The sequence below is a fragment of the Ursus maritimus genome, unplaced genomic scaffold (assembly GCF_017311325.1).
Source record: "Ursus maritimus isolate PB19 unplaced genomic scaffold, ASM1731132v1 scaffold_3, whole genome shotgun sequence".
NCBI classification, from domain to species: domain Eukaryota; kingdom Metazoa; phylum Chordata; class Mammalia; order Carnivora; family Ursidae; genus Ursus; species Ursus maritimus.
In genome coordinates, this window is record NW_024425563.1 from 14053910 (window position 1) to 14072185 (window position 18276).

The 18276-nt window shown below is 49.7% G+C and overlaps 2 protein-coding genes across 2 annotated transcripts in view; one reads left to right on the forward strand and one right to left on the reverse strand.

Moving 5' to 3' along the window:
• PARP12 (poly(ADP-ribose) polymerase family member 12) overlaps positions 1–11218 on the forward strand; it is a 36795-nt gene extending 25577 nt beyond the window's left edge. The window contains exons 8-12 of the mRNA XM_040643943.1: positions 368–464; positions 5871–5946; positions 7718–7848; positions 8699–8850; positions 10080–11218. Coding sequence (XP_040499877.1) covers positions 368–464; positions 5871–5946; positions 7718–7848; positions 8699–8850; positions 10080–10405 — 782 coding nt within the window. The 3' untranslated portion in view covers positions 10406–11218. The remainder of the gene's footprint in view (positions 1–367; positions 465–5870; positions 5947–7717; positions 7849–8698; positions 8851–10079) is intronic.
• Positions 11219–13862: 2644 nt separating this feature from the next.
• TBXAS1 (thromboxane A synthase 1) overlaps positions 13863–18276 on the reverse strand; it is a 151229-nt gene continuing 146815 nt past the window's right edge. Inside the window, exons 11-13 of the mRNA XM_040643944.1 lie at positions 17930–18067; positions 16299–16461; positions 13863–14104 (exon numbers count right to left, since the gene is read on the reverse strand). Coding sequence (XP_040499878.1) covers positions 14030–14104; positions 16299–16461; positions 17930–18067 — 376 coding nt within the window. The 3' untranslated portion in view covers positions 13863–14029. The remainder of the gene's footprint in view (positions 14105–16298; positions 16462–17929; positions 18068–18276) is intronic.

An 18276-nucleotide genomic window follows, 5' to 3' on the forward strand; every position in this document is an offset into this window, starting at 1 on the left:
GCCCTGTCTCAAGATGTGGTAATTTGGTCTCAGGCTGGGCTGAAGCTCTTTTTATATCCAAGTTGGGAAAAACTGCTAAGCAAAATAATAGTTTAAACAACATTGGAAGGAACAATTTAAAAGTACTCATGTATAATTGATACGTCAATTACTCATCATTCATGTGTTCATTAAACCCAGTCTCCTAAGGATACCTATTTTCTTTATGAATATTTGAAATGTGAAAATTGCCTTATTTTTTTTAACAGACTGATTGTAGGCTTTACACATTTGGATTAGTTTTCCAACCCATTTAGTTTGTGTTTATAAAACATTGCCTTCCTGTGTGTGTATATGCATTTGGTGTTTCTTTTTTTTTTTTTCCCAGTATTTGTTCAGAAAAACCTGGTCTATGGCACAGTCAGAAAGGTTTCCCGGAGACCCAGATACGTGTCCCCGCAGGAGGTGAAGGTGAAGCAAGCCTGGTAGGTGGCGTGTGTACGGGGGAAGGGGGGGGAGGAGTGCTTCGCTGCACGTACAGAAAGCCTCCGCAGAGCGGCTAACGCAGTAAGAGGGTTTGTTGGCTTGTGTCACTGAATGTGCCAGCGCTCTGTCTCCAAGTGCCCAGCCCCGCCCTCTACCCAGTACCTTTGTACTTTCTTCACTTAATACGGTAGTGCTAATGTTAATACCATTGTTCCAGAAAAAGTCTGAGAATTCATGAAACTGGAAAATCAGGGTACACTTAGCACATTTCAGAGAGAGAGGTATTAGCATAGATTGTAAGATGGTAAATCTAATGCAGGTTTATAGAGAGATAGATGTCAGAGTATTGTTCTAATTGTGGTGTAGACTAATTAATTTTTAATTAATAAAGCATTAAAGTGCCAAACCAAATGCAACATGAAATAAAGGGGAAAAAAAACCCTAAGACACTGGGAAAAAAATCATATAATCAGATTTTTTAAAAAAAGATTTATTTATTAGATTGTGTGTGTGTGGGAGGAGGTAGGGGCAGAGGGAATCTCAAGTAGACTCCACGCCCAGCATGGAGCCCGATGTGGGGCTCGATCCTACGACCCTGAGATCATGACCTGAGCTGAAATCAAGAGTGGGATGCATAACTGACTGAGCCAGCCAGGCGCGCCCGTATAATGAGATATTTTAAATGTAATTTTGCAAGTGGTGGTACTGATTCATAAAGTTATGCTTGTGCAGATTTTTCCAGAAACCAAAAAACTTCTGACTTTAGACTAACTTAGAGAATGGTTAGGAAACAGTAATAATCTCACTCTTCATATTTTCTGTTTCCATCTTCAAGTGATTGTATCTTTTGTTTTATAATTTGGAAGGGATCTTCTCAGTAGCTCTTTGGGTTTTTCTGTCTGTTTTAGAGTCAGATTTTGTTATCGGTAGTGAGCTGCGGTCTTGGCTTCTAACAGCACATGTTGCTCTTTGCTCTCCAGCTGCATCACGTAGGAATGTGAGTTCCGATGCCGAGTCACCTGTAGCAGTTCGCTGGCATCCACGTGCCACGAGCCGGGAAAGGCTTGGAGCCAGAGCATCATCTTTGTGGGTAGAAGATTGTGATACACAATTACGAGGCTGCTTGTGGTGATCTGCAAGCCAGTCTAGGCTCGAAGCCGGCTTATCAGTTTGTAGTTTCAGTTGAATAGTTGAATCATAGACCTGAGTGTTTGGAACTGTTGAAGTAATAGAAAAATAGTGGAATTATATACCAATAAAAAACCCATGTATTTCAGTACTTGAATATCATGGGATACCAAAAACCCCAAAACGGATGCTACAGGCACTAAAAGGCCAGCTTCATCCTTGGGGCCGGTTTCCCTTGTGACCACCAGAAGCCACTAGGGGAGCCCCTGGCCTCGTAAGCATTTAGCCTCAGGACCCTCCTGCAGCCGATAGGGCATATTTATGAGCTTGGCTCTGCTCGGACCCCCTCTGAACCAGTAGTTTTAGGCTGGTGCAGATGTCCCGGGATTGGAGCTGGGAGAAGGGTCCTTTCTCTCCAATCCACATGGCCACATACTGGGAGTGGGGGGGAGAGTGGCCTGGATGGCAGCAGGTACCACAGCACCTACAGTTGGGTGTGTCACATCCTAAGCTGGGACTTGAGCCACTGCTCTCCTCAGCCAGCAACACCTTCCTTTAGCCAGAGAAATCGGGCTTGTTTCTGTTTCACAGAGAACCAGTAGTTTCTCTGCTGGTTCTTCTGGGGTCTCACAGACGGACTTTAGTGGTTGTATTTGTGGCGCATGGTCATTTAAAGAGTTCGATACAAACTAGAGGGAAAAGGTATTATCAGTCGGAGGAAAGGGTATACTCAGCAGTCTGTTATCTTCCTTCCTGTTGTCTCCAGTGTTTCCATGATAAGTAGCTGTTTGCATGTATTTCTGATTTATCTTTATGATCTTTCTTTTTGCAAAAATGAGCAAATGCACATACATAAAAGTATTTTCTGATTTCCCTTTTCTTGCACTAAAGGTGGCATTCTGTATGTACTCTTCTGTACCTTTTCTTTTCCACTTAAAAATAATTACTCCCTTTCAGGACACTGAAGTCTTCTGAAATCTGTCTGCATGGCTCTCCATCACCTGTACATATCCTAGTTTATTTAATCTGTCCCCTTTGGAGGGATGTTTTGCATTGTTCTAGATCTTCTGTTGTCACAAGGGTAACGCCACAGTGGATGATCTGGTGTACGTGCTGTTTCATATTCAGGGAGGTTAAAGTTCTAGAAGGTAAATGCAAATTCTTCTTAACGGGGTTGAACCACTATGCATTTCTCCTCAAGATGCTTGAGGTACCTGTTTGCCTTGGACTTGCAAACAAGTGAGTCATCAAGCTCTTGGACTTTTGCTATTCTCATGGGTGACAAAGGGTGTTATCGGGTATTTTGATTTGCTTTCTCTTATGAGTGAAGTTTAATGTTTTTTTCCTGAATGTAATGGCCATTTGCCTTTCTTTTTCTATGGACAGTTTGTCTTTTTGTTCAATTGTCTGTCAGCCTTTTGGTATTTTTTTTATATGTTAAGAGCCTTTTCTCTTCTGGGGAGATCAGCACTCAGTTTCTTATACAAATCACAAACCTTTTCTCTTGATTTTGCAGTTGCCAGCTTTGTTTATAGAGTGTTTTACCCACGCAGAAGGGTTTATTTTTTAGTGAAATGTATCCATCTCTCCTGTGTATTGTTTCTGGATTTAGAGTTTAGTTAATTGTGGCTGCTTCTACTTCTGGAAGTTATTTTTAATTTTTTCCCTACTCAGAGCCTACCTTAGATAACAGTTTGGAAAAATCTGTCTCCTTTCTGAGACTGGATGTCTTTTGTTACCATTGTAACAGTCTTCAGGGGGCCGCAGACCCCACACATCAGAAATAAAAGTGATCATTTTGTTCAAATTCAGACTAAGATATGACTGATTTAGGATCTCCCCATTGCATAACCTGAGAGTCACACAGTGTCGATGCAGTGAAGTTTGTGGCTCTTCCTGCGAACCCAAGTGACAGCAGCCAGCTGTTGTAACTCTAGCAAGCAAGTCTGCTCGGGCCTCTGTGGCCAACTGGGACTCCTAGAGTGGGTCACTTTGGGTCACGGAATTTGATCTCCACATTCCAAAGTTAGAATACCAGAGTTTGATGTGAAGTTTGAAATGGCATTTACACATCAGCTTTCTGGTTTAGTTTCTTCCTGTCCTTATATCCTCCATAAAAATGTTTTATTCATGCGATTGAGTCCTATTTTTTCTTTTCTTGCCGCCTTATGGATATTTTTGGTCATTTCATTTTTTCCCCTTCTAGTTTGGAAGTTATACACTGAAGTATATATACTAGAAATTATAACGTGTTCTTAGGTATGAGTTGGTCAGTATCTTTGTCCTCCTGTCAACTAGTGTAAGAGCTTTCATAATACCTTATTCCATTAATTTCCTCTTGTTTTTTTTAACTTCATGAGGTACTGTTACTTTATACAATGAATGTTTCATTAGATTCACTCACATTTTACTGCTTTGTCCTTTCAGATTTTCTTAGATGAAGGTCTGTTGGAAAACCGTGTTTTTGTTTGCCTGAGTACATCTTTATTTTGCCCCCAATCTTGAAAGATATTTTCACTGGCTATAGCATTTTGGGGTGTGGTTATTTTCTCCTGGAACCTTGAAGAGGTCATTCCACTGTCCCCTGGTTTCCATTGCTGCTTTTGCAAAATCAGCTGTCAGTCTAACTGGAGCTCCTTTTCCAGACTCACCCTTGTCTTCCTCTGGCTGCTTTTCAGATTGTGTTGGTCTTGCTGTTATGCACTCCCACCCTGGTGTGGCTGGGCATGTGCTTTTATTTATCCTGTTGGAGATTCTTGGGGCTTCTTAGACCTTTGTGTCGGTGAGTCTCCTTTGTTCTCCTTAAAATAGGCTTAAGCTTTTCCTTTCCTCTCTTTTCAGAGCTTTGGTTAGTTCTGACCAGATCCAGGCCTTTTCTCTCTCTCTCTTCTCCATGTCCCAGCTTTTCTCCCACATCTCCCATCTCCTCATTGCTGGTGCCCCGTTCTGAACAACAGCCCTTCCCATCTTGTTCAGCTCACTCCTTCTCTCCTCAGGTGGTCTCCCCTGCTCGCAAGCCTATCCTTGGAACTTCAGCTATCTAGGAGTGTCTCTTTCACTGCTAGAAGTTCTTTCTGGTTCTTTTTCAGACCCTCCACATCTTTTTATAGTTTAGTTCCTTGCATATATTTTAAAAGTTTGTCTTTTATCTCTTTAAACACAGAAAGAATAATTGTTGTGTTATAATCTTATAATCTTGCCTCATAATTTCAGCATCTTCAGTCTCCATGGTCTGTTTCTGGCTGATTCTTGCTTGTGGGACCTTGGTTAGTTATTTTTAAACTGTGCTCTTTTCCCAGGAGAGTTATTTGAGGGAGTTCTTTGAGGCTTGGGATGAAGGTACATGTCTCATGCCAGTGGAAACAGAAGGTAGATCTATTGTAGGAAGAACAGAGCTTTCTGAAATGGAGTCAAAAGGATTTGGAATTGTAGTGACACAGTCCCTGTTCGTAGACCTGTTGGGTCATGTGTCTTTTAGAACTCAGTCTTTCTTTATTTTTATTTTTTGGAAAGATTATATGGTGCTCGTATTATCTAAAATCTGTAATTAAACTTGCTAATATTTCAGCAGTATGAAATAAGCATAGTCCTTTTAAGTAGGATATATACAGACCACAAATAGCCTCTTAGCAGTTCCAGTCAAATTTCTACTGTCAGATGAGTATTTTTTAAAGATTTATTTATTTATTTATTTGAGAGAGAACGTGAGCAAGAGCACTTGGGGGAGAGGGAGAGGGAGAGAGAGAATCCCAGGCAGATTCCCTGCTGAGCGTGGAGCCTGACACGGGGCTCAATCTCATGACCCTGAGATCATGACCTGAGCCGAAATCAAGTTGGATGCTCAACTGACTGAGCCCCCAGGCGCTCCTGCCAAATGAGTTGTGACGTAAATTTTCTGTTTTTTAAAAAATGTTTTTGTATGCCAATCACACCTCATTGAGGCCGCTTGAAAAAAGAGCTCTTTGAATTTTTAAATTGGGGATGAAAGTTTGTGCTTCTTTTATCAGATACTCTGTGCCTTCCATGTAAGAGTTGAGATACGGGTGAGAGATGGGTCCCTTGTGCCTGATCGTTTGGGGTTTGGCCGTGTGGGCAAAGAGAGATGTGCTCCTACATGGTGGATAGTGAGTTTAGGTGCTTCCTCACCTTCTACCTGCTTTTACAAAATGGTGTGCAGAGACCCCAGACCGGTGGTACCAGCTAGCGGAGGCTGCCGACGGTGGATCTGCTTGAGTCTAAGAACAAAGTACCTCAGTATTTTTGTTTACATTTTGTAGCGGTGTCAAGTTTCAAGGCCCAAAGAGCATCCCAGACCATTGGGACCCCTCGGCCCTGCCAGACCCTGGCTTTAAGGTATGGGACTCGCGCTGCCTTGGACCATGGAGGAGGGTGTTCTTAGACATAGTGAGTGAGCAGATGCCACTGCTGAGGAAGCTGTGAGGCCAGGCTGGGGGAGCTGTGTGGGGTTTCATTTTCAGGTGTTGGGGATTTTAGGGTAGGATGACCACCAGGAAGATGGTTGTGGCCCCAAGGGGAGAGGATGTATTGTGAATGAGGGATGATGATCTGGAAATTTCTGGAAAGGGCAGAAATAGGAGCTTAACAGCTGCTTAGCCAATTAGTATTAGTTTTACTAAGCAAGAAAAGAAAACAAAACCAGGGGAGGATTTGCATATGATGAGAGACATGTAGAAGGGAGTTGCTATTGGAAGGTGCCAGATACTAGAAGACAGGAACACCAGATCAAATGGCTCATTTTAGACCTGCCAGCTGACAGGAGCCACACTGAGTTCTGTAGAGTATTCAGGCCATTGTCCACTACTGCCTCATGTATGTGGGGCCCTCAGACTGCCCTCTGATCCTGGTGTCCTGCCAAGCACTGTGGAAACGGGCTCTGTGTCTGTCTGCCCTGAGAGGACTCCTCTCATCGAGTTGTACACACACCCCAGCAGCCCAGACACACGTGCAAAGGGCTGGGTGAGTTTGAACAGCAGTACTCAGCGTCACAGGACGAGGTGACCATATTAAGGGGGAACAAGGAAGGCTTCACTGGGTCATCATTGTACAGGCAGAAGTAGGAGAAGAACATACAGGTCGATGGAAACTGCATAGGGAAGGAGCCCAGGTCAGGATGGAGGGCGTGCATAGACACTGGGGAGCAGGAGGGAGGTCAGGGCCATGATGTGGAACACTTGGTTTGGGGGCTGAGCTGGAGGTCATGACAGGTATGGGAGCCCTTGACAGTCTGGTCTGGAGGGGCAGGCTGGTTCCCTACTTGAGGGAGAGGAGTTTGGTGTCCTCCCATGGGATGGGAGCAAGGAAACCAGAGTCACAGCTTCAGTTGCAGGAGACCCGTGGGCATTCAGACTGCACTCAGGGTAGGGGAAAGCCATGGTACAGCGGGATTTCCTAGGGATCCCCTAACGGGCTGTCACCAGGCCAAGCCTCATGGAGCAGGGAACAGGGCAGCTGGTTAGGTGCAGGCTGCAAGTGCAGGAATTTGTGGATTGTCACTGTGTGAATGTCAGCGGCCCTTGGTCAGGGCCCCTCCTGGCCCCTGAGGGGTGCTATTTCCCAGAGCACGGTAAGGGAGAGGTGGGCTGGGCTGGGAGGACGCTGCTGCCAGGCACCATCCCTGCAAGTCTCCTTGCGCTCCTGAGTTGATGTGCGCCGGGCTGCCAGCCTGACCTCTCCCTTTGCAGTGTGGAGTGCTCCTGCGCACTGCTGCCCGTGAGCCTGAACCTGCCTTAATCGGGTTGGCCCCCCCTCCACCAAAAGTGTGCGCGCCACATTTATCGACACCAACTCTAGTCCTGTAGACTGTGTAGTCTGCCCTGTGTGGGTACAGAGCAGGAGCGAGGACGTCCTGGGGATACCCGGAGTGGTGCTTATGGGAGCATCATGTGCCTGTCCTTTAGGAGGGTTTCAGAGTGAACAAAAGGGAAGTGACCACAAACTGCATACACCCCACGGCTGGAGGGACTACACCTCTGGGTGAAGGGAGAGTGGTGATCACTGTCTGGGCTCGCTTGCAGTTCTAGCATTTTATGAGCAGCCTTGGGAAGGGACTGATCTATATTTTACACTTTGAGGATAACAGAGAAAAAATATTTGCTCCCTGCAGAAGATTACCCTCAGTTCTACATCAGACGAGTATCAAAAGGTCTGGAACCTCTTTAACCGCACTCTGCCTTTCTACTTTGTTCAGAAGATTGAGCGAGTCCAGAATCTGGCCCTCTGGGAAGTCTACCAGTGGTACGTGAGGGGCCCGCTCTTGCTGGGCTTCTGACTGTCCCCTCCAGTACATACGCGGGAGGCTAGCTGCTTGCCAAATGTGTCCTGGGTTTCAGGGACAATCTGAGATGGCAGCCACTGCTTGCCTGGTGCTGGTGGCACCAGGAGCTGTGTCCCTGCTTTCCTCCTCATCTCTCCATCTTTATAGCTTAGTATTGGCATGTCTCTCAGAGCCGAGGGACTCAAGCTGCCCTACTAGTGACAGAGCCAGCACTTGTGCTGGTGCCTTCTGCCTCTTTGCCTGAAGAGCAGCGGGACTGGTCCGTGTAAGCCAGTCACGCCCAGAGGAGTGTAGAGCTGTTGTCCTGACAGCCGGGGAGCCCAGCCTCACTTTTGTGTCTGAGGACGAGCATATTCTTGGGTACTCAGCGACTTGTCCTTGTAGGGAGGAGATCTGCAGCAGGTCACCAAGGTGGGCCTGGGGTCCTGCCGACCTGTCCCCAGAGGAGGGAGTTAGAGCAGTGTCATCTGTACTTTGGGACCAGTGATGAAATCAGGGTAACTTAGGGGGAAGGGATGGCCCCCCACTGACCAGCGTCCTCCTAGCTTCCAGCTTCCCTAGCTCTAAGCTCCAGGGGTTAGCAAGGTGATGAGGAAGAATTGGGTCTGGTCTGCTTTGGGAGTTCAAGAAGCTGAAGAGGACTTGAGCTGTGGAGGCAAAGGCTTCCCTTGTGCCTTTCACCCGGGTTCCACTGTTCCCCCTGGTCTTACGGGCCTGGACTCATGATGCTTCTAATAAAATGTGTTTTCTTGGGTCAAGTGGCCTATATTTGGCAACAAGCACCCTCTGCCTCCTGTCCCATGATTCTAGGCAAAAGGGGCAGATGCAGAAGAGAAACGGAGGGAAGGTGGTCGATGAGAGGCAGCTGTTCCATGGCACCAGTGCAAATTTCGTTGATGCCATCTGCCAGCAGAACTTTGACTGGCGGGTCTGTGGTCTTCATGGTACTTCCTACGGCAAGGGTAAGGGCAAAGGTGGCCCCGCTGGCTTTCGGCCCAGGACCTGGGAAGCCCTTTTAAAGCAAATTGATAGAGGGCGTGGGGGAAACTGGTAGAGGTTGATGAGCTGGGTCACACTCAGTGCGTTATGGACCCCTGGCCCTCTGGGGGGGTGGTGCCCAGCTGGTGGCACCCTTATTCTCCTCTGTGTGCAGCCAGGAGCCTCACCCAAGGTTCCAGCAGGAGCAGCCCTGCTCAAGCTGGGCTTTGTGTCCCTGAAGAGTGGAGGCCTGGAGATGGTGAGCATGAGCTGGGGGGAGGAGAAGAGGTGCCTTTCCAACCCCGAGTCCAGCCTCGGACTGTGTCTGCATGATCATTAGAATGGGGATCTGAACACTTCAGCTATGCTTGTGTACATGTTATTCCAGCTGGAATGGGGGTTAGCTGTTGTCCTGTGTTATTTTTAAGCTTTATTTGGAAATAATTTCAAGCTCACAAGGAAGTCTCAAGAATAATTTAAAAACTCCTGCATAAATTTTACCTCGATTCATCAGCTTTAACCTTTTGCCGCATTGGCTTTATTTCTTCAGACCCATTTGCAAGTAGGTGGCATGTGTCATGCGCTTTCCCCCTTGAATGCCTCCCAAGAACAAGGACATTCTTTGCTGTAACCATGACGTGGTTGCTAAGTTGAAACCTGTCATACGATGTGATGCTGTAGTCAGCAGCCCCTCTTCCAACTCCATCACTTGTCCATCAATCAGCCTTAATCAGGTGTGGCAACAGCTGTGGGGGCAGGCTGGATGGAAGCCAGCGGTGGGTCGTATTTCCGAATGTGTGTGTGGCAGCCTCCGGTACAGGTCCCATTTGGCGAGCTTCCGAATTCTCTATGCTGGGCTCCTGGTGGCTACAGTGCTCTGTGTTTGGGATCTTGCTCCCTTCCTGCACCAACCCTATGAGGCTGGCATGACAGCCCCATTTACGAAGGAAGCTGAGGTTTGGGGGCTAGGTAGTGATGTGCCCAGGGGACCTTTAGGATTTGAGGGACTGAGTCAGAACTTGAGTTTTCTGTCTCAGAGTTTGGTGACACCTCTGATGCCCTTCATGAGGGAAGAGGCTGGAGAAATGGGAGAAGAGGGAGGACAGGGAGGCAGGGGCATCGCCGGATTGACAGGACACCCGAGCCTCCCCTTCCAGGCTGCGGGCTGCCCCCCACTCCCGGCACCCAGCTGAGCTCATGTGTGTCCTTGCAGGGAGCTACTTTGCCCGAGACGCCGCGTATTCCCACCACTACTGCAAATCTGACACCAAGTCCCACACGATGTTCCTGGCCCGGGTGCTGGTGGGGGAGTTCATCCGAGGCAACGCCTCCTTCGTCCGCCCTCCGGCCAAGGAGGGCCTTGGCAGCGTCTTCTACGACAGCTGCGTGAACAGCATGTCCGACCCCTCCATCTTCGTGGTCTTCGAGAAGCACCAGGTCTACCCAGAATATGTCATCCAGTATACCAGCTCCACCAAGCCCACAGCAGGGGCCTCCACGCTCTTCTCCTTGGCATCTTTCTTTGGCAGCCGGCAGTGAGCCTGCGACGGTGCTTTCAATGCCTTTCAGGCGTGTCTTCCTTGGAGTAGCTATATGGAAAGAGTTTTTTATTTTTTGATTTTTGTTTTTTTTTTGTTTTGTTTTAACAAAAACTTTTAATGAACTGTTCATATAACGACTTCCTGATGAAGTTACAGTCTTAATCTCTAACTGATAATGGTTTTCGGTTTTAAGCCACTTTTGGGATCGTTAGTAGACTAACCAGAAGTGATTATGGGTGGCCCTGTTCTGCCTTTTACTAGTCTGTTGGAAGTTTTATTATTTACACTCTTTGTTGACTTTGCGGCTGATTGGCACCAGTCACAGTTTCTAGATACTATTTTATGGATTGATTTTAAATTTACATTTCTCTCTCTGCAGTGAGTCCTTTGGTTTTTCAGGGTCTCAGTGGCATCTTGTATAATTTTTTGTCAAAACGACACAGTAGCCGTCAGTATGGGAGGCAGTCCCTGTCTGTTTCTCTGGCTCTAATTGGGCACCTCCTCTTCTCCTGGGCTTCTGGCCTTGGACTTGGCCCATCTACCATGGTGTTAGAGCAAGTCACTACTGTGTGGCATCACTGGGGCCCTGTCAGTTTCCCTTTGTCCTGGCGGGGTCCGCATCACTCAGTGGAAGGTGACAGGGATGAGTGGCTGTCCCCAAGGATCCCCGGGCTCCGCCCACGAAGGCCCATTCCCACATCTGAGCACACTGGACACCCTCCGAATGTGGGTTTTCTGTTCCTGTGAGATTAGAATACCTGTGCTGCAAATGTCGCAATGGAGTATGGAAATAAAAGAATATTTATCTGAAGTGGGCGGCAACCAAAGCTCATTCTTCAGCGTCTATTTATCGAGCACCTGCTGGGTACAGGCACTTTTCTGGGTGTTGGGATATAACAGAGGCCCCATTCCTGGCCTTGGGGGCTGTGTGTGGACTTACCCTGACGCTGATGAACCTGTAGGTTCAGGGCCTCTCACTTGCTGGGGCTTTTTCCGCAACCCTAAGAGGGGCCCTAACTATAGGGCCACATGGTCCTACATATGTCTCCATTCAATTTGCCAAAGTTATATATATTTGTATTTTTTTCTTTCCCCCAACTGCTATAAATTTCAAGTTCCACAAAACCCAGGTTGACTACTGAGCAGGGTGTTGTGGACATGGAGGGGTGGGTGCGTTCTGAGTGTGTCTTGCCCACCCAGTAGTCGATGGGAGTCTCTGCTGGGCGCTGGCTGGCTCTGCTCTGGGGGGGTGGAGGGGCGGGCAGGGCAGCTCCATGTCATGAGGTGGCTGTCCCTTTTGGTCTCCGGGTTCAGTCCTCAGTAATGAGCTCCTCCTCCCCTACACTGTTCTTGCCCATCCCCCTACCTTCCTGATACAGTGTGTCCACTCTACAGGATGTCTCCGTCCTCAAGTTCTCAGATCCAAGGCTGTTGAGTTTTTCCATCTTTGGAACAGGGGTAGGGAATGCCCTGGAACCTTACACAGGCCGGCTAATGAAGGCAGAGAAGGACTGAATTCTATGACCAGAAAAATGTAGCAACAGCAGTACTACCTTACCCATCTGCAGGGCTAGTCACCTGGTTGTAAATGGTATGATTTTCAGAGCCCCCAAAATATTTCCCCCTACCCTGACTGACGCTGAAATTTTATTCATTACTTTTTGATTGAGTCATGGTCCTACTACAGTGTCGGGGGGGGAGGCAGAGGGGTGTCAGGGAGACCCATTAAATCAGGTGCTTGCCTGCTAAGTCTTAAATGTAAATGATCCTGTGCTCATTAACTACCTGGCTGCTGGGAGCTGGTGGTGGGCAGCAGGGATGGTCCACTGGGGCGTGTGGCTGGGATGAATGGCTGCAGAAACCTGGTGTGGGAGGTGATCACGTGCTCCAGAAAAGGCAGTTGAGCTACGAAGACTGCAGGGACCCTGGATTTGCTCACCTTTCAGAAAGTAAGCCAGGAAGAACACCTACTTAGACCTAAAATTTGAGAGAGGGATGGGGTCCGTGTGACCAGGTTGTGGGGTGGGGGAGGGGCTGGGCACTGTGATGGGAAGAAGTCAAAATGACGGTAATTTGGTGCAAAGAGGTGGTGGGACCCAGGGCAAGTGTGCGTGACTGACTAGTCATGAGGACCTGGCTGGGATCCAGCTAACGGGTCCTGTGGAGGGCCCGGTCTGTGCCATCTCCTGCCCCGTGGTAGCTGGTGTTGCACATGATGGTGGGGTTTCAGGAGAACTAGGGATTGTGGGTTGAAACAGTGGAAGGGTCGAGTCCAGCAATTCTAGAACATTAGGAAGCCTCACTGCTGTGTCTGTAGATGTAAGCAGCTGGACAGAGAAGGTGAGGGGCCCTGCTGCAGGATGAGGCTCTGTAATGGCTGTAGAGGGTCAGAGGCTGGGAGATGGGTAGGACAGTCAGGAAGGGCAGATGGGTCACCAGGAATGGGAACGTGTGACTTTCTCCAGTGAGTCAGAGCCCCAAGGCCAGACATCTAGAAGGGGCTGGGGCCCAGAGAGGAGCAGTGGTGGCAGCAAGGGTGCAGAGAGAGCTGTGTGATGGGCTGGCCTGGCAGCTCCTAGGGCTGGGACAGCGCTGGGGGATGAGGCTGCCTGCCTGTCTCTGGGGAAGCCTGAAAGTGAGAAGAGGGCTGTCCAGGGAAGGACTGCGGGGGAAGCATGGGGTCTTCTGGGCTGGAGTGGGAGAGGTAGCACCCACAGCCACCGGTACAGCTCTCCTGAAACAGCCTAAAGGTGGGTCAGCGTCCGGGTAGCCATGCTTACAGACTCCTGCTGGGAATGCTATCTATAGGACATTCAGCCCCTTCACGCTGCTCAGATGGTGCATAGAGGAGGGGCCTTTGATCTAGGCCAGCTGCCCTGCTTTACAGATGAGGACACAGAGGCGCAGGGACGTGGGAAGAGCAGCAGCCACCACCACACGTGGCTGGTGGCAGATGTGGAATTCAAATTGAAGAGCTCTTTGTTGAATTTCAACTTCTCAGCAACACGATAGTTTTAATAAATTCACTTCTCTGTTTTGACTCTTTGATCAAAATTAAGAGAAGGTCCGATGCCTAGTACATTTCAGTCTCTCTCACTGTTCTGTGCATTAAAACCTTATAAAGGTAGTATTATCCTACCTAGGAAAATCAAAGCATAAGAAAGCTTTTGAGCCACTGTTGAAGCTAGGGCTTCCGATAAATGTCATGTTTTAAGTCAAATGCCCCGAGTGCACCAGAAGCTGAAGAGGCCCGTGAGCTGGTGCTGTCAGGGCAGCTCACCTGAGTGTCCCCGTGCCTTCTGCCCTATAGAATCCTTCCATCCTGAGGCCAGGACTTCCCTCAAAACCCTGAGTTCTCAGACATTTTGACAAGATTACATTTTTGCTTATTTATCAGCAAACCCTGATTGAGAGAGGTGGCTCAGTGGTTCATACATCATCAGCAGAGTCACAACTAAGTGCAACAAACATTTATTAAGCATTTAGGAAAAGTTATGGAAAGACCTCTTATATATTTGCATGTCAGGCACCCTTTCAATTGCTTCAGTGATGTTTCCCCCAAATCTGAATTTCCACAGGAAGGTTTTCTTTGAATCTGGGAGTGTCCTCATAACACTAACTGTCAGCGGGAGACAATCTTGATGTAGATGCCACTCTTTGGACCTAGGGCGGATTTGGATTCTAGCGGCAATGGTACCTAAAAGAGAGAGGAAGAGACTGGTTACAGCAAACTGCATCTACAGGGAAACTTCCTTGGAACTGGGCCTGAAGTGGGGTTGTGGAAATGAGGGACAGCAGGGCTGAGTGAGCAAAGCAGCCTCCCTAGCACAGCCTTGAGAAGCCAGCAAAGCTGCGGCGACACTGGGTACTGGGGCCCCAGCAGCACACTAGAGCCTGACCCTCTTTCCCTTGTTAATAAAATACCGCAGCTGCCTAAGGTACTTAGTCCCACATTTATCCTCCCAAGAAGCCTGCATAAGAGGTAGTAGCGGCTCACTTTGCAAATGAAGAAACTGAGGTTCAAAGATGCCAAGTGACTCGTCCAAGGTCACATGACTGGAAAGTGAAGAGCCAAGCCTCAACCCCCCCCCCCATCTTACTCCCCTGTGCCCTGGCGGTAACTGAGCAGCCCCCTCCCTTTCCAAGGGGCTTTGGGAGAGTGGCTTCATACTGTCCCCTTCTCATGTGTGCTGTGGTCTAGCCTCACTGCCATTCAGAAAGCTTTCCTCATGTCCTACTGACAAGGCAGATTGATGGTGGACTGGGGACTTGGAAGAAAAGCCAAAGAATTACTCAAGAAGCAGGGTGTCCCCTTGAGCCCTGTGTGAAATGATGGTTCAATGGCTAATGTGAAGGAATGCTTTAAGGGAAAGAAGAATCACCAGGCCTTAGTGTTGGGGCCTTGGTGGGGCTTTTCAGATGTCTTTGGGGGTTATAGTTCAGATGGGAGACAAGGTACATGACCAAGAAATAAGATGAACTAAACTTGCGCTATCTCGTATGGTAGCCAGTAGCACGCGTGGCAACTGAGCATTAGAAATATGCTTAGTGCAAATGAGGGGCAGTTTTTAATTTGGTTATTAAAATTTACATAGCTGCATGTGGCTAGCAGCTACTGTATTACCACTGGTCTAGACAAACAGGAAACACCATTGGACTTCCATAAAGGAGATCAGTTGGAGCTAGCAAAGTCAAGGAGGGGATCCTGGAGGAGTGGACATAGGAGGTGGGGCTAGGAATGGGAGAAGCCTTGTGAGCTGGACTTCTCAAGGGGCCACTTTGGGATGTGAGAGAACACCAAAGGATTTGGAAGATGGGATTAGGCTGGGGGCAGGGAACTGGGGGGCGGGATGGCATTCCAGCTGGGGAGGAGTGGGTAGAACCCTCTCAGAGTGGCAAGTTGGGGCAGGGACACAAAGTGGGCTCAGACGAGCTCTCCGTAGATCCAGCAGTCTTGGGGACTCATGGCTGGTACTTGAGCTGGGGAATGCCAGGCATAAGCAGTGTTTTGGGTCAATGGCTGCTGTACCGTTTGTCAAGATCAAGGGTAAATGAGACAAACCCCAAAAGAAGTCTTGAACACACGGAACACCTAAGTCATTTGGGGGGCCTGCTCTTCTCTCTGTTGGTTTGGCTCTATGTTCCCAATTTTTCCCTCCCTCTCTCCAGCCTTGAACCCACTCTCCCTGTTTGTCAGAGGCCATGCCACTCTCTGACTCCAGAAGTTGTCCGTTCATCCCGGCGAACTTAGTATCTGTCCCCATTCGCGCTCCTGTCCAGCCCCGCAGAGGGATTCTGAACAGGCATTGAGGGGCACGAGGTTCAGGCTGTGTAGGGAACAGCAGACACGGCAGAGGCAGCTAGAGGTAGAGGAAGGAGGGAGCCTGTGGGACAGGGCGCCAGATCTGGTTGAAGCCGGTTTCTTCACTGCCGGGCTAGTGGTTCATTTGCTCATTAACATTGATTCAGGGAACCTGTGAGCACATGCGCAGTGCCTGGTGCTGGAGACCAGCTGTGAGAAAGACCGGCTCGGTTCCTGCCCGCACAGAGCCTGCAGTCAAGTGCGAGCCTCAGGCAAGTGACTTAACCTCTCCGAGCTTGATTTTGCTCCTCACCTGAAGAATGGGAATCATACAACCTACTCTGGGGGATCCTGGGTTCTCTTCGCTGAAGAGGGAGGAGCTGCAGCCTTGCGGGCGCAGCCTCACAGAACAGAGAAGGTCCCTCGTAATAGGAATGCAGACTCGGGTTCTGTGCCAGGCGCACACCTGAGCACTTGTGTGGACCCATTTAATCCTCACACACCAGGAACAGGGAGAAGGGGTGACTATTATCAACCCCCTACCACTGAGGACCCTCCCCTCCCCCCGCGCCCGGAGCAGCGCACTCACCTGCGTCTCGGCGCAGGCCTCGAACCGGAACCGACGCAGGACGTGCAGCAGCGTCAGCTTGACCTCCAGCAGCCCCAGCCGCACGCCGAGGCAGCTCCGGGGGCCCGCCCCGAACGGCAGGTAGGTGAAGGGACGTTGTCGTCGCCGCGCCTCGGCCTTGAACCTGCGGGGGCCGAGCGGTCAGGGTGGGCCCGGGACACCTGCCTGCCTTCCCGGGGCCTCGTCAGCCGCCCGCTGTGGCCCAGGGAGCCCTTCATCTGGGGCCACGTTCCTAGCACGTGGGCCTGAACCCCACCACGCCAACAGAACCTTGTTTTCCCGTGGTTGCCTCCCTCGGGCCCTGGGGCTGGTAGCGGCTGATCCCCGAGCTTCCATCCTGTCTTCCCCTCGGTCCGCAAAACCCTAGAGGCACTGCTGATGAGAAGGATCACCTGGAAGGCCCCCTTGGCCCTCCCGCTCTCTCCTTAAGAATTGATGGTGCTGTTAATGAATCTGAAGGTTCCCTAGGATCCACCAGGATAAAAGTCTTGAGAAACCACAGCCCTCACCTGGGCCTGTGGCTCCAAATTCCACCTCAGCCAGAGGAGGACACCTGCTGTCACCCGCTTCCGAAGCAGACTCCCTGGGCACCAGCCCTCCCTGGACGCCACGTCCTGCCGGTTTATCCGTGGAAGCCACACGGGGCGGCCATGTCCCCTGCCCACACTTGCCTCCCTGGTTCTAGCGGTGAAACTGGAACCACTGGGGGCTTTTTGTATTTGAACCGCTGCAGGAATCCTCCCACCTGCTGTCACATAGCATTTGTCACCTGTGCCCTGGGGCGGTAGAGCTGGGTGTCCACCACGGTTTTGTAATAGCCAGCTCACTTCCGCTGATATTCACTGTGTTCCTTGGGATGTTACTTATCCAGGTCCTGCTCCCCTGCTCCCCGAGGGCAGGGTGGAAGGCTTGGGGCCTCTTTCCACAGGAACTTGAAATTCCTAAAGGTGGAAATGGTGGCTGTCTGCCCAGCCCTCCCCATTGCCAGATCACACCAGGAAGGGACATCGATCGATTTGGACAAGGAGGGTGTGGATGCCTGCTCAGACATTTTCAACCTGGGAGCCTCGAAATGAAATGTAGACAAAGGACCAAATCCCTTGGAGGGATCCCTTAGGGATCCAAGGGGAAATTTAGACAAGGGACCAAAGCCATGTAGGGGACAGGAGTGGGGATCCAGGTGTACCTTGTTAGCACAGCTGGATCTCATGAATTCGGGGAGAAATTTCGGTGATTACTCTTGTTTTGGAACAAGCTCCGATTTTTAAAAAAGGAAATGATGTTTTGTTACGTCATAGTGTACACCTGAGATATCCTGCATCCTGTTTCTTGGCTTGAACAGAGGACACCCTTTAGAAATTGCCCTGTTACTGGCACACAGGGCTGCTGAAATGTGAAATCTTTCGATTCTGTTCGGGGCTTTTAAAAATGGTACAGTTATTTCCTTTGGAAATTATGTCTCTTAAGTGTTTAATTGCCATGACTTTTGACTGTTTGGGGATGACTTTACTAAATCTTTGTCTCCCCTTGGCCATCTCCAAGCGCCTGACACTGGAGTCCCTCCGGGGCCCATTTGAAGGGACTGAGCTCACCTCTCCGGGTTGAAGGTCTCGGGTTGTGGCCAGTACTCAGGGTCGTGGTGCAGGGCGCCCACGGCCACCTCCACTACAGTGCCCGCGGGGATGCGCTGACCCCGCACCTCGCAGTCCTGCGCCGTCTCCCGCGTGAACCTGTGGGGACATGTTGGTCACCCTTGCCTTGACACACAGCAGCCAGGAGAGCTTGCCGGTGGTGCGCTGGGGCAAGTGGGGTCTGAGCCTGAAATGTGGAATGGGGGGTAGGGGGATAGGAGGCCCAGCCCCCTTGCAGGGGTGACCAGGATGGTTTCTACCCCTCTCCCCTAACCTTCTGCCCACAACCCTGCAGCCTCCAAGCTCTT